Source organism: Lethenteron reissneri, chromosome 40, assembly GCF_015708825.2.
Source record: "Lethenteron reissneri isolate LAM-NWPU_2019-01 chromosome 40, ASM1570882v1, whole genome shotgun sequence".
Classification (NCBI taxonomy): Eukaryota; Metazoa; Chordata; class Hyperoartia; order Petromyzontiformes; family Petromyzontidae; genus Lethenteron; species Lethenteron reissneri.
In genome coordinates, this window is record NC_083818.1 from 993225 (window position 1) to 1007644 (window position 14420).

At 56.9% G+C, this 14420-nt stretch overlaps 1 protein-coding gene across 7 annotated transcripts in view; it reads left to right on the forward strand.

The window, feature by feature from the left end:
* LOC133352519 (uncharacterized) overlaps window positions 1–14420 on the forward strand; it is a 29603-nt gene that overhangs the window by 12487 nt on the left and 2696 nt on the right. For 6 of the 7 annotated variants that reach the window (XM_061568222.1, XM_061568223.1, XM_061568226.1 and 3 more), the window contains exons 4-11: window positions 4327–5084; window positions 5754–5799; window positions 6587–6912; window positions 8927–9022; window positions 11221–11375; window positions 11871–12007; window positions 12845–13009; window positions 13913–14001. In XM_061568222.1, coding sequence (XP_061424206.1) covers window positions 4327–5084; window positions 5754–5799; window positions 6587–6912; window positions 8927–9022; window positions 11221–11375; window positions 11871–12007; window positions 12845–13009; window positions 13913–14001 — 1772 coding nt within the window. The remainder of the gene's footprint in view (window positions 1–4326; window positions 5085–5753; window positions 5800–6586; window positions 6913–8926; window positions 9023–11220; window positions 11376–11870; window positions 12008–12844; window positions 13010–13912; window positions 14002–14420) is intronic. The other variant, XM_061568228.1, reaches the window with a different exon arrangement.

Here is a 14420-nt window from a genome sequence, read left to right on the forward strand (position 1 = left end):
ACCCACAGTGCCCCACCCACACTCCCTACACCCACAGTGCCCCACCCACACTCCTACACCCACAGTGCCCCACCCACACTCCTACACCCACAGTGCCCCACCCACACTCCTACACCCACAGTGCCCCACCCACACATCCTACACCCACAGTGCCCCACCCACACTCCCTACACCCACAGTGCCCCACCCACACTCCTACACCCACAGCGCCCCACCTACACTCCTACACCCACAGTGCCCCACCCACACATCCCACACCCACAGTGCCCCACCCACAAATCCCACACCCACAGTGCCCCACCCACACTCCTACACCCACAGTGCCCCACCCACACTCCTACACCCACAGTGCCCCACCCACACTCCTACACCCACAGTGCCCCACCCACACTCCTACACCCACAGTGCCCCACCTACACTCCTACACCCACAGTGCCCCACCCACACTCCTACACCCACAGTGCCCCACCCACACTCCTACACCCACAGTGCCCCACCCACACTCCTACACCCACAGTGCCCCACCTACACTCCTACACCCACAGTGCCCCACCCACACTCCTACACCTACAGTGCCCCACCGACACTCCCTACACCCACAGTGCCCCACCCACACTCCTACACCCACAGTGCCCCACCCACACTCCCACACCCACAGTGCCCCACCCACACTCCTACACCCACAGTGCCCCACCCACACTCCCACACCCACAGTGCCCCACCCACACTCCTACACCCACAGTGCCCCACCCACACTCCTACACCCACAGTGCCCCACCCATACTCCTACACCCACAGTGCCCCACCCACACTCCTGCACCCACAGCGCCCCACCTACACTCCTGCACCCACAGTGACCCACCCACACTCCTACACCCACAGTGCCCCACCCACACTCCTACACCCACAGTGCCCCACCCACACTCCTACACCCACAGTGCCCCACCCATACTCCTACACCCACAGCGCCCCACCTACACTCCTACACCCACAGTGACCCACCCACACTCCTACACCCACAGTGCCCCACCCACACTCCTACACCCACAGTGCCCCACCCACACTCCTACACCCACAGTGCCCCACCCACACTCCTACACCCACAGTGCCCCACCTACACTCCTACACCCACAGTGCCCCACCCACACTCCTACACCTACAGTGCCCCACCCACACTCCTACACCCACAGTGCCCCACCCACACTCCTACACCCACAGTGCCCCACCCACACTCCTACACCCACAGTGCCCCACCCACACATCCCACACCCACAGTGCCCCACCCACACTCCTACTCCCACAGTGCCCCACCCACACTCCTACACCCACAGTGCCCCACCCACACTCCCACACCCACAGTGCCCCACCCACACTCCCTACACCCACAGTGCCCCACCTACACTCCTACACCCACAGTGCCCCACCCACACTCCTACACCCACAGTGCCCCACCCACACTCCTACACCCACAGTGCCCCACCCACACTCCTACACCCACAGTGCCCCACCCACACATCCCACACCCACAGTGCCCCACCCACACTCCTACACCCACAGTGCCCCACCTACACTCCTACACCCACAGTGCCCCACCCACACTCCTACACCCACAGTGCCCCACCCACACTCCCACACCCACAGTGCCCCACCCACACTCCTACACCTACAGTGCCCCACCCACACTTCTACACCCACAGTGCCCCACCCACACTCCTACACCCACAGTGCCCCACCTACACTCCTACACCCACAGTGCCCCACCCACACTCCTACACCCACAGTGCCCCACCCACACTCCCACGCCCACAGTGCCCCACCCACACTCCTACACCTACAGTGCCCCACCCACACTCCTACACCCACAGTGCCCCACCCACACTCCTACACCCACAGTGCCCCACCCACACTCCTACACCCACAGTGCCCCACCCACACATCCCACACCCACAGTGCCCCACCCACACTCCTACACCCACAGTGCCCCACCCACACTCCTACACCCACAGTGCCCCACCCACACACCTACAGTGCCCCACCCACACATCGTACACCCACAGTGCCCCACCCACACTCCCTACACCCACAGTGCCCCACCCACACTCCTACACCCACAGTGCCCCACCCACACTCCTACACCCACAGTGCCCCACCCACACACCTACAGTGCCCCACCCACACTCCCACACCCACAATGCCCCACCCACACTCCCTACACCCACAGTGCCCCACCCACACTCCTACACCCACAGTGCCCCACCCACACTCCTACACCCACAGTGCCCCACCCACGCTCCTATACCCACAGTGCCCCACCCACACTCCTACACCCACAGTGCCCCACCCACACACCTACAGTGCCCCACCCACACTCCCACACCCACAGTGCCCCACCCACACTCCCTACACCCACAGTGCCCCACCCACACTCCTACACCCACAGTGCCCCACCCACACTCCTACACCCACAGTGCCCCACCCACACTCCTACACCCACAGTGCCCCACCCACACATCCCACACCCACAGTGCCCCACCCACACATCCCACACCCACAGTGCCCACCCACACTCCTACACCCACAGTGCCCCACCCACACATCCCACACCCACAGTGCCCCACCCACACTCCTACACCCACAGTGCCCCACCCACACATCCCACACCCACAGTGCCCCACCCACACTCCTACACCCACAGTGCCCCACCCACACTCCTACACCCACAGTGCCCCACCCACACTCCTACACCCACAGTGCCCCACCCACACTCCTACACCCACAGTGCCCCACCCACACTCCTACACCCACAGTGCCCCACCCACACTCCCACACCCACAGTGCCCCACCCACACTCCCTACACCCACAGTGCCCCACCCACACTCCTACACCCACAGTGCCCCACCCACACTCCTACACCCACAGTGCCCCACCCACACTCCTACACCCACAGTGCCCCACCCACACTCCTACACCCACAGTGCCCCACCCACACTCCTACACCCACAGTGCCCCACCCACACATCCTACACCCACAGTGCCCCACCCACACTCCCTACACCCACAGTGCCCCACCCACACTCCTACACCCACAGTGCCCCACCCACACATCCCACACCCACAGTGCCCCACCCACACTCCTACACTCACAGTGCCCCACCCACACTCCTACACCCACAGTGCCCCACCCACACTCCCTACACCCACAGTGCCCCACCCACACTCCCACACCCACAGTGCCCCACCCACACATCCCACACCCACAGTGCCCCACCCACACTCCTACACCCACAGTGCCCCACCCACACTCCTACACCCACAGTGCCCCACCCACACTCCCTACACCCACAGTGCCCCACCCACACTCCTACACCCACAGTGCCCCACCCACACTCCTACACCCACAGTGCCCCACCCACACTCCCTACACCCACAGTGCCCCACCCACACATTCCACACCCACAGTGCCCCACCCACACATCCCACACCCACAGCGCCCCACCCACACTCCTACACCCACAGCGCCCCACCCACACTCCTACACCCACAGTGCCCCACCCACACATCCCACACCCACAGTACCCCACCCACACTCCTACACCCACAGCGCCCCACCCACACTCCTACACCCACAGTGCCCCACCCACACATCCCACACCCACAGTGCCCCACCCACACTCCCTACACCCACAGCGCCCCACCCACACTCCTACACCCACAGTGCCCCACCCACACATCCCACACCCACAGTGCCCCACCCACACATCCAACACCCACAGTGCCCCACCCACACTCCTACACCCACAGTGCCCCACCCACACTCCTACACCCACAGTGCCCCACCCACACATCCAACACCCACAGTGCCCCACCCACACTCCTACACCCACAGTGCCCCACCCACACTCCTACACCCACAGTGCTCCACCCACACTCCTACACCCACAGTGCCCCACCCACACTCCTACACCCACAGTGCCCCACCCACACTCCCTGTGCCCACGGTGCCCTGCCTGCACTTCCTATACCCACAATGCTCCTCTTTAGTACTCGTACACGTTTGCCACTGGAAGCAACTGAGACGTGCCAGGGCCGTGCCGAGTCAACCTGACACGGCTCGGCAGGCGCCAGGTTGCTTTTCCACTGCAGAAGCCGAGCCGCTGACGTCGGACGCAATGAAGCGGCAGAGACGCGTCCTCACGGCATGCTGACCGATGTCACGCACGACGAATGAGTCGAGACGTACGTATACAACGCGGTAACTCTGTTGGCACGGTTTAATTTGTCACGAGCGCCAATTCGTTCGGAATTCTGCTCTTCTGACTCCACAGTTGGGGCCGACAGAGGTGGGGCTACCCCTAGCGAATTCAACGACACCACCGACGACGACGACGGTAACGGCACGAGGAGTAGCTCGGCTCCGCCTCGAGCGCGCGGAGTTCCGGCACCTCGGCACGGGCGTCCGCAGAAACGTCCGAGGACTATCCCGGTGCCCTACAAGGACTCCACGGCTGCTGAGGACCTATGGCCGGCCAATAACGTGCCCGCACCGGCAGAATCGAAGGGGGACCCCCCCCCAGCCAGGACCTTACAGGCGTCCAGGAATATGCCCGTGCTGGCAGAGCCGAAAGAGGACCGATCGAAGCTCCAAAGGGTGTCCAGGAAAGTTCCAGCGACGGCAAAGTCCACGGACGACTCGCCCGAGACCCCACAGGTGGCCAGAAAAGTGCCGATGCCGGTGGAGTCGGCAGAGGACCTACGGAAGACCCCAAGGGCGTCCAGGAAAGTGTCCGTGTTGGCGGAACCAAAGGAGGCCTGCCCGGCCAAGGTGGCACCACCTGCAGCCAAGCAAGTGCCAGAATCCGAGGACCCAAGGGAAGAATCGCCGCTGCCTGCCGAGACCCCGCGGCCAGCCAGGAAAGCGCCAGCGCCCGTGGATGAACTCGAGGTGCCCCCTGCTAAGACCACACGGATGGCCTGGAAAGTAGCGGTTTCCGGGGAATCACGGGAGGTCCCACGGGCGTGCGAGGAAATTGCTGGCGAAGCCCAGTTGGTGAAGCGTGTGTGCCGCGATGAGGTTTCGCTTGCCGTGAGTGTTTTTATTTTTTTAACACAACTTGCTATGCAAAACAATAGACTACCTGGCCATAAGTAATAGTGGGCGGAGCCACTTTGACAAAGGGCGGAGCTACTTGGACAGTGGGCGGAGCTACTTGGACAGTGGGTGGAGCTACTTGGACAGTGGGTGGAGCTACTTGGACAGTGGGTGGAGCTACTTGGACAGTGGGTGGAGCTACTTGGACAGTGGGTGGAGCTACTTGGACAGTGGGCGGGGCTACTTGGTTTAGTGGGCGGGGCTGATGAAGGGCGTGTCCCAGTTGAGTTTAAGAAAAATGCTGTAGCCTTTGCCAGAGAATAATGGTGAGAAAATTAAGTATTTAATCACGTGCAGAACTACACACAATGCCAGTCACCGGGGTTTGATTCCCTGCTGTGGACAATATCGGTGGCAAGTGGGTGTGAACCTGTCCTGGACCTCTCCTAAGTTGACTGAGACATGAGTACCTGGTGCCGTTTATGAATGTCTAGTGAGACAAAGGTGGCCAGACGTGATCCAAGGTCACGTTACCCATCATGTGCGTGTTTGCCTTAATGGATGCTCACTAACAGCACCAACCCCAACAGACTGTTAAAGGCGATATGGGGGATCTTTGTGTGTGTGCGCGTACATTGGTGTTGTTGTCTTGTTTTCCTGAAGCTGCCTGGACCCGCAGCTCCAAATGTCATCTTGCAGAATCCTCAAGGTACCAGCAACACAACCCTAGCTCTGAGCCTAACCTCACACTCGCACTGACACGAACTCTTCCTCTATCACTAGGACTGACACCAACACACTGACTCTAAATTACTGACACTCGCACGGACGATAACTCTGGCACTGATTATAACCCTCACCTTAAGCATAACCTCAACCCTAGCCATGCATGCCACTGGCCTAGCGCTAGCCTAAACCAAAGCTTGCAGCTAACATAACAATAAACGCTAGCTCTGAATCTACACCTCGACCAAACCCCTCCTGTTTAAATCCGATGCAAGTCACAGTTTGATGTCCATTCTTTCTGATAACTTCACTTGCAATCGTATTGGACACCTCTCTTTGTCTGTTTATATATCGGTGCGATGGTCATCATATATCTGTTTGATGTTTGCCATAACTTAAATTTGTAATTGTAATGGTCTGTCTGCGGATAATCGATAGCAGGAGCCCACTTGCACTGCAGGGAATTTATTACTTTGACGTTTGTGCAATATTCTCGATGTTCTCACGTGACGCGGTTGTTTTTGTGCCGGTTTCTATTTTGCTTCATTCCTGCACTTTATCTTTCTCATTCTGCTGTCGTCAATTTTGTTGACCCAGGTCACTCGCACTCGCAAACGAGAAGCCACATTCTGCTCTCTCGAGATCCCCGTTTAAACAAAATAATCTTGAAACGTGAACCATCCCCCTAGCCTCACCCCCAGCCTATCCCTCACCCCCCCAACCGCCGCTGACCCCCGCCGCCTCTGCCTGCCCCGCGCGTCGCCTACTAGATCTGAGCGATGAAAACGATGGCGCCACGATGAACGTCGCCGCAGCTACGCCGGACGCGGACGGGGCAGCCGCCTTTGCGTTCGTCAAAGGGTGCGGGGCCACGGTCGACACGGACGTGGCCTTGGCGGCTTTTTCGGCGGCTTCGGCGGCGGTGGAAGCGCACGCGGCTGCGGCGGACGCGGGATGCAGGAAGAGGACGACTTCGCGGAAGAAGGCGGCGGAATCGGCAGCCGCCGCGGGAAGCAAACGGTCAAGCGGGCAGAGGCCCAGACGCCCCAGAGTGAGGACCCCTGGCGGCGAGGAGCCTGCCGTGAGGGAAGAAGAGGTGAGGCTTTCACGGGGGCCGGTCGTCCACATGTCCTTGTGTGTGTCTCTCTGCGTGTTGGCCCATATTTGTGTCTGCGTAGATGTCTCGGTGTAGTCTGTGTATTTATCTGTGTGTCTGTATCTCCGTGTGTGTGTATCTCTCTTTGTGTGTCTGTGTATCTCTCTGCGGTTGTCTGTTTATCTCTCTGTGTGTCTGTGTATCTGTGTGTTTGTGTGTATGACTGTGTCAGATGGAATGATGTGGTACGAGAGGATATGGAGCTCGGTTGACTTGCAAATAGCTGGTATCACTGTGGAGGAGGTTACTGGGCAGGTAGAGGCAGATGCCCTCCAGCAAAAACGGAGGGCGGAGGAGCGACGCTCACAACAACGAGCGGAGTGCCAGGAGATTAAAACACAGCAAGCTGCCACAGTAGGGGGCACAGGTGGTGCATCGGCCAATGGTTTCAATCAGTCAACCCATGGCACCTGGGTGTGTCCCGTGCCCTCCTGGCAGCGGTCCTTGCACATAGTCTGGCACGAGGGCCATGGTGACGTCACCGGCACTTCGTGGCAAATGGCAGTTGGTGTTGTGTCTGTGTATCTCTCTGCCTCTGTGTGTCTGTGTATCTCTGTGTGCTTCCGTGTATTTATCTGTGTGTGTACCGTATTTTCCCGCATATAGCCCGCATACGCATGTAACCCGCAGACGCATATACCCCGCAAAAATTGCGTTTTGTGTAAACAAATTTCAGATAGCCCGCACCTCCATATACCCCGCATGCATTCATATCTTTAATGTCGTTACCGCAGCTTAATTCCATCATATTAATACAAAGTTTACATTTGTAATACATTCCACTATCAATTGTTAACATTAAAATCATAACGTGCACAAAGAAAACAAACTAACCGGAAAACAGTGAACTTAAAACAGTAAATAAGTAACAAAAGTAAATATCCAATAAATAAGTAACACATAACTGGTAGATAAGTACAGTTTTGTTTCAAACTTCCAATGGCTCTGTTGCCGGGAGGCAGTGGCGTTACCGTAGTGCCGCTACTGGACCGGTAGCTACCCCTGTACAGTTTCAGCACTGGTAGATTGCGCACTGCGCAGACAATAGCGGCACTCCGGCAACGCCATTGCCTCCTGGCAAGAAAGCCATTGGAAGTTTGAAACAAAGCTCATGGTCGCGACTGTATAGTGCTCAGCCAATAGCAGCGGCCTAAGGGACTCGGCAATTATGATTCCGCGACTGGTAGACGCTTGTTAAGGCCCTTCCCATTGTGCAATCCATAGCCTCTGCTGAAACTTTCGCATCCCCCTACAGCCACTGAAAGTATTACGGTAAACAAAGTGCGCCCACTTCAAACATTGTCGTTTCATTGTACAAACAATTCGAAACATTTAAAACGTGATAACATGTGCAATTTTAGTGTGAGTGGTTTATTCAGCAGTGCTTTAGTCAAAGGTAAGTGTTGCATAGTGGATAGTCCTACCATGAAAAAACTTAACGAGTTATGACATGTCACACGTGCAAAATATTTTTGGGATAGCCCACACCTCCATATACCCCGCAGGGTCTTGTTTTGTTTGTAAAAGTGGTATACCCCGCGGGTTATATGCGGGAAAATACGGTATCTGTGTCTGTGTATCTCTGTGTGTGTCTGTGTATCTCTGTGTGTGTCTGTGTATCTATTTGTGCGTCTGTGTATCTCTGTGTGTGTATCTCTCTGTGTGTCTGTGTATCTCTGTGTATCTGTCTGCCAGTTCAGTCTACCCCTCTTCCCCCTCCCTACCCCACCCCCCCCCCGTCGCCTTCACCCACTCGGCCACGTAAATTGGTCCCCCACAGTGAGCCGATCATGAGCCGCGTACGGCACGTAACGATCTGTCGTTAAACTGCTTCGACTGTGAACGCGCCAGGGCTGGCCGCTTTGGTGCTCGGCGGTGTGGGGGCGGCAGCGCTTGCCCCATGAGTGATCCCCCCCACCCCATCCCCACCCCCCTCCGCCCCCCTTTGCGACAGAAGTGGCCAAAGTCGGACCCCGGCGGCGCCGAAGAGACCGCGTGGCCTCCCGTGGCCTCCTCGCCCCCCGGCAAGGCCGAAGAGAAACGGCATCAGGTGATGAAAAGGGGGGTGGGTGGGGAGGTATCGGAGGTTTTTTTTGCATTGGGCTGTTGGAGGAAACCCGCTAGGGAGAACCTGGAGGGGAAAGCCGTTGCTGAACAGGGGGATAGCGTACTAACTCCACATGGAGAAACGCGGCCCTTGAGTCAGCAATCGAACCCAGGCCCTTTCAGCTGCGAGGCATGACTGAGTCGCAGACGTTGTCTTGGGAGCAACACTTTTATTAAACTCTTAGCACAACATACTCCAGGCTATTAACACAACACACTCCAGGCTATTGACACAACATACTCAAGGCTATTAACACAACATACTCCAGGCTATTAACACAACATACTCCAGGCTATTGACACAACATACTCAAGGCTATTAACACAACATACTCCAGGCTATTAACACAACATACTCCAGGCTATTAACACAACATACTCCAGGCTATTGACACAACATACTCAAGGCTATTAACACAACATACTCCAGGCTATTACCACAACATACTCCAGGCTATTGACACAACATACTCAAGGCTATTAACACAACATACTCCAGGCTATTACCACAACATACTCCAGGCTATTGACACAACGTACTCTTGTGGTGGTGACCACCCAACTTAGCACGCTATGGCGGAACTAGACACGGTTCCACCATCCCAGTCCGGACCACAAGCTGGGTCCCGGACCGCGTGGCTGGAGGCTTCTTCAAGCTTGACGTAGATCTCCTGCCTCTCCAACAGTAAGAACCCCGAGCCCCTCACAGGGCCCCCCCCCCTTATATGGGGCCGGGCTGGGGCTGGCTCCGCCTCTCGCCCCGCCCACCTCGATCTCTCTCGCCCCCTTGCCCGAAAGCTCTCGAGAGTTCTTCTCGGACCATGTGACCACCCATTGGTCCCCTCCACCGGTGGCCCCCCTCCAGTATCATCCGGTAACATGTCCCCAGGTCGGCCAGAGTATCGTGCCCCCAACGTAACCCCAGCTGGCTGATGCTCTCTCAACGGGCGCCCGCACCGCACGCTGTGCGTGGTGCCACCACACTGAACCAGCGCTCACCCAAGCCCCCACTAGGGCTGGTACTACACCCCGTGTCTGTGGTGTACACACAGCAGTATACATCCCGCCGTGGCCTCGCAGGCCGGCACCACACAGTGACATTCCCAGTCACTACAGTTGCGCGAGGAGGGTCGAGGTATGGGAATTATATGAGGAGGAACGGGGGAGCAGAGTGGTCTGGAGAGATGAGGATCGGGAGGAAGAGGCGACGTCGGGGCCTCGACGTTGTTGCGTGGAGGAGGGGGGCGGCGTTTGTCTTCACATTGGGTGGGGAGAGGCGGGAGGGATTCGGAGTGGTGGTGGGCGCAGACAAGTAGCACGATTCATGGGAGGCCCGGACCGATGTTGGTTGTGTATTTGGTACCTCAGCGGGGGTTTATATGAACCATCGCCAAGCTATATGAGCGGGCGAGAGTGCGGTGGTGAGGGATGGGACTGCATGGTCAGGGAACGCCTTCTTGTGTGCTTTGAGCGAACGCTTTCTACGCGAGGTCTTGTGCTGCCCCCCAGTGTCTTGCAGTCAGCATGTGCTGCACATGCTCATAAGCATGCGCGCGTATGTGAAGTATCCGTGTCGTGCGCTACTCGAACACTTAAATACACGCACACATGCATTAGCAAAGATCACCCATATAGCCTTAACAGACTCGGGAACAAGTGATGTTAGCGTGCACCGATGAAGGCCGGCACGGCACACGAGGGGGTGGGTGGCCAATACCACGCCAAGGCGATGTACGTAGCAGAGCATTTATAGCTCGTGGTGAGACTGGGCCTTAAAGAAGGCCCTATCTGGTGTCGGCCAATCAGTTTCAAAGACAATGCGTGTATAATTATCAGAGCATGTTTGTTTGCATGTTCACAAGTACTGTGTGTGGTTAATACAGACATGATTCCTTGCAAAAGGTTCCTATTTGGTGTTTGAAAGTCTTATGAATTTTTGTGTTTAGTGTCCTTCCCCCGCACCTCCGATTACAGCACGGTTGGCTACGTACGGTGCGAAAGAAGTTCAACACACACACGTGCGCACACACACTCACCACCTCGCCTGCTCTTACCAGTCTTCGTAGGCGCCCGCGTAACAGCACTTGACCCAACAGTCTGTTCAAGGCTACACGGGGGATCCTTTCGTTCTGTGTGTGCCAGTGCACCGAGTGCAGCAAGAGCTACGCGAGCCAGAGGCAGCTGGAGATGCACAAGTCGTTGAAGCACCGGAACGAGGGGCTGTGCATGTGCGACATGTGCGGCGTGACGCTGGGCACCCGGCAGGGACTCCACATGCACATCAAGACCCAGCACAAGTGAGCGGCGTGCTCTTGGTGGCGTGTGCGTCTGTCGGGTCATCTCGGGCAGGTAACCCGCAACACCTGGACCTGTTCCCGTGACCTCGTGCCAGCAGCAGCGGGCACGGCTCGGGCTGGAGAACAGGTGGGCTAATGCGGTGCAGGGGGAGGAAGGTGGAGCCGAGTGGACTGGACGACGACCGGTACCAGCGGTGTTGAGATCGGCCTTTGTGGAGGAGGCTGCTACTGGGCAGTTGGAGGCAGTCCCGTGACCTCCTATCGGCGAGCCTTCGACACTCGCCGCAAAGTGCACATAGCCTGGCACACGTACTATGGTGATGTGTCCCCGTCATTTAGTGGCGAATGGCGGCCATTATTATTGTATGTACGCCTATGAGTGTCTACCTGCGTGTGTGTGTGTATCTGTGTGTATCTGTGTGTGTGTATCTGTGTGTATCTGTGTGTGTGTATATCTCTGTGTGTATCGTGTACGCATGTGTTGTACCCCCACAGGGACGAGCGCACATTTGTGTGCGAGTTCTGCGGGCAGCGCTACGGGCAGCGCACGGGGCTCATGATTCACCGGCGCAAGCACACGGGGGAGCGCCCCTTCTCCTGCTCCATCTGTGGCAAGGACTTCATGTCACGTGGTACGTGCAGGTCTTTAAATAGACCAGTACCGGCCCTCTACCGGCCCAGTATCGACCGTTTACCAGCCCACTACCAGCCCAGTATCTGCCCACTACCAGCACAGTATCTGCCCACTACCAGCCCAGTATCTGCCCACTACCAGCCCAGTATCTACCCACTACCAGCACAGTATCTGCCCACTACCAGCACAGTATCGGCCGTCTTCCACTCCAGTACCGGCTCTCTACTGGCTCCGTATCAACCCAGGAGCAGTCATTACCCATGTCTTGATTGTTCAATGTTGAATGTGCCTTATTATTGAGGGTCTACTGCGTGTTATCTTGGTGTGGTTTTGGGATTATTTAGTTGTTTTTGCTGCCTTGCTCTACCTTGATAAATCTGACGTATTTAATGATTTTACCATTTATATTTAGTTAATTGCCCGCCATTTTTCTGTTTCGTGCTCCTTTCGTCGTGTTTTTGTTGCCCTGTACGAGGACATTTGTGATAAAAGAGCTTCATAGCTCATCGGATTCCTCCTTAAGTCTAAAAATTATCAAAGATTCTGATACCGGCCCGGCACCAGCCAAGTGATGGCCCTGTCGTTGCCATGAACCGCACCACCGATTAGCCCCGCACCTCCGATGATTACGGTTGGCTACGAAAGAAGTTCAACGTACAAACGTACACACAAACCAGCGCAGTACCAACCCTGTTCCGGTGCTCTCCTGGCCCAATACAATACCAAACAATCACCGAGCTCCTATCCTCCTCCTCCCAATCCCGCTCCTCTCCCTCCTCCCCGCACTCCCCGTTCCCTCCACGACCCCCCCCCAACCCCCCGTTGCCGCGTGCAGGAACGATGGCGAAGCACGAGCGCACGCACACGGGCGAGCGCCCGGTCCCGTGTGAGCGCTGCGGCCGAGGCTTCGCTGACCGCGGCTCGCTTGTGCGTCACATGCAGAGCGTGCACTCGGACGGGCCGCTGCTCTCCTGCACACTCTGCTTCAAGCCCTTCAAGTGTACGCACCCCACCGCCCTCACCCACCAGCTCCCCACTCCCTCACCACCCCCTCCTCACCCCCTCCTACCCCCACCTCACCCACCCGCCACGGCACACCACATCCAGTTGTAAATGTGCTTCCCCATTGTTGGATTAATCTTAACTCGTTCCTTACTCCCTGTTAAGGAACGAGTTCCCCACCTCCGTACCAAATCTATGAATACTTCTCAGGACTTTGAGAGATAGCAGCTGCTTGGGGAGGCCTTCACCCAGCAGTGGATCATGGCTGATGACGTTGAGACTTGCTTGCTTAAAGGACAGTCCACCAGCCAGGTCGTGGTGATGGTGGTGGTAATGATACTGTGAGAAGCTATGAGTATGGTGCCACAAGTTTGGATGTTAACTTCACTTGTGTGCTTCTCTCTCTCCTCCGCTCTCCATTCTCTCCTCTGACTTATCACTCTTCACACTCTCCCCTCTTTCTCTCCTGTCCTCTGAACTCTCCGCTCCCTCTGCACCCTCTCTCTCCATTCTCCTATATCTCCTATCCACCCCCCTCTCTCTCCACTCAACTCAGCACTTTTCCCACTCTCTTTCCCATCTCTCTCCCTCATTTTTGATTTCTCTTCTCTCACCCTCCCCCCCTTTCTCTCGTCCCTCTTGTATTTCCTCTCTCCCCGTTTACATTCTGTTTTGTCTCTTTCGTCTCTCTCTCGAGTCTCTCCACACTCTCTCTCCCATCTTCCCCCTCTCTTCAATCTCCTCTCGCATGTCTCTCCCCTATCTCCCCCCCACCTCCTTTTCTCCTTCTCTCCTCTCTCTGCCCCTTCCACCTTTCATCTCCCTTCTGTCTCTCTCATCTCCCTCCACTCTCTTTCCCTGCCCCATCTCTCCCCACCTGTTGCATCTCTCCATGCGTCAGCGAGCGACCAGCTGCGTGCTCACCTCCGCCGGCACACGGGGCAGCGCAAGTTCAACTGCTCTCTGTGCGAATACAAGTTCACTCGTCAGGTGTGGGGGGGGGGGGGGCGGGGGTGGGTGTGTGCGGGGGGGGGGGGGGGGGGCGATGATGAGGGGGGTAACAATGTCACAGCCATCTTCATCGTCACTTTGCGATTGGCATCATCGTCATCCCCATCGTCAGTAGTCTCGCCACTAACGTTGCCATCGGAAACATCGTTATCGGCAGCAGCATCATCATCATCAGCTTCGTCAATGTAATCAATATTCTCGTCGGCTTCATTGGCATCACTGTTGTTGTTACCATCATTTTCGTTAGCATCATTATCTTCAGCTTCGTCATCACCATTGTTGCTATTACCATTGTCATCATCGTTAGATTCAACATCAATCAGGAGCGCCACGGTGTTGTCCCATCATCAATCCCTGCCCCGTCAACAATCCCTGTCAACATCAATCCCTGCCCCGTC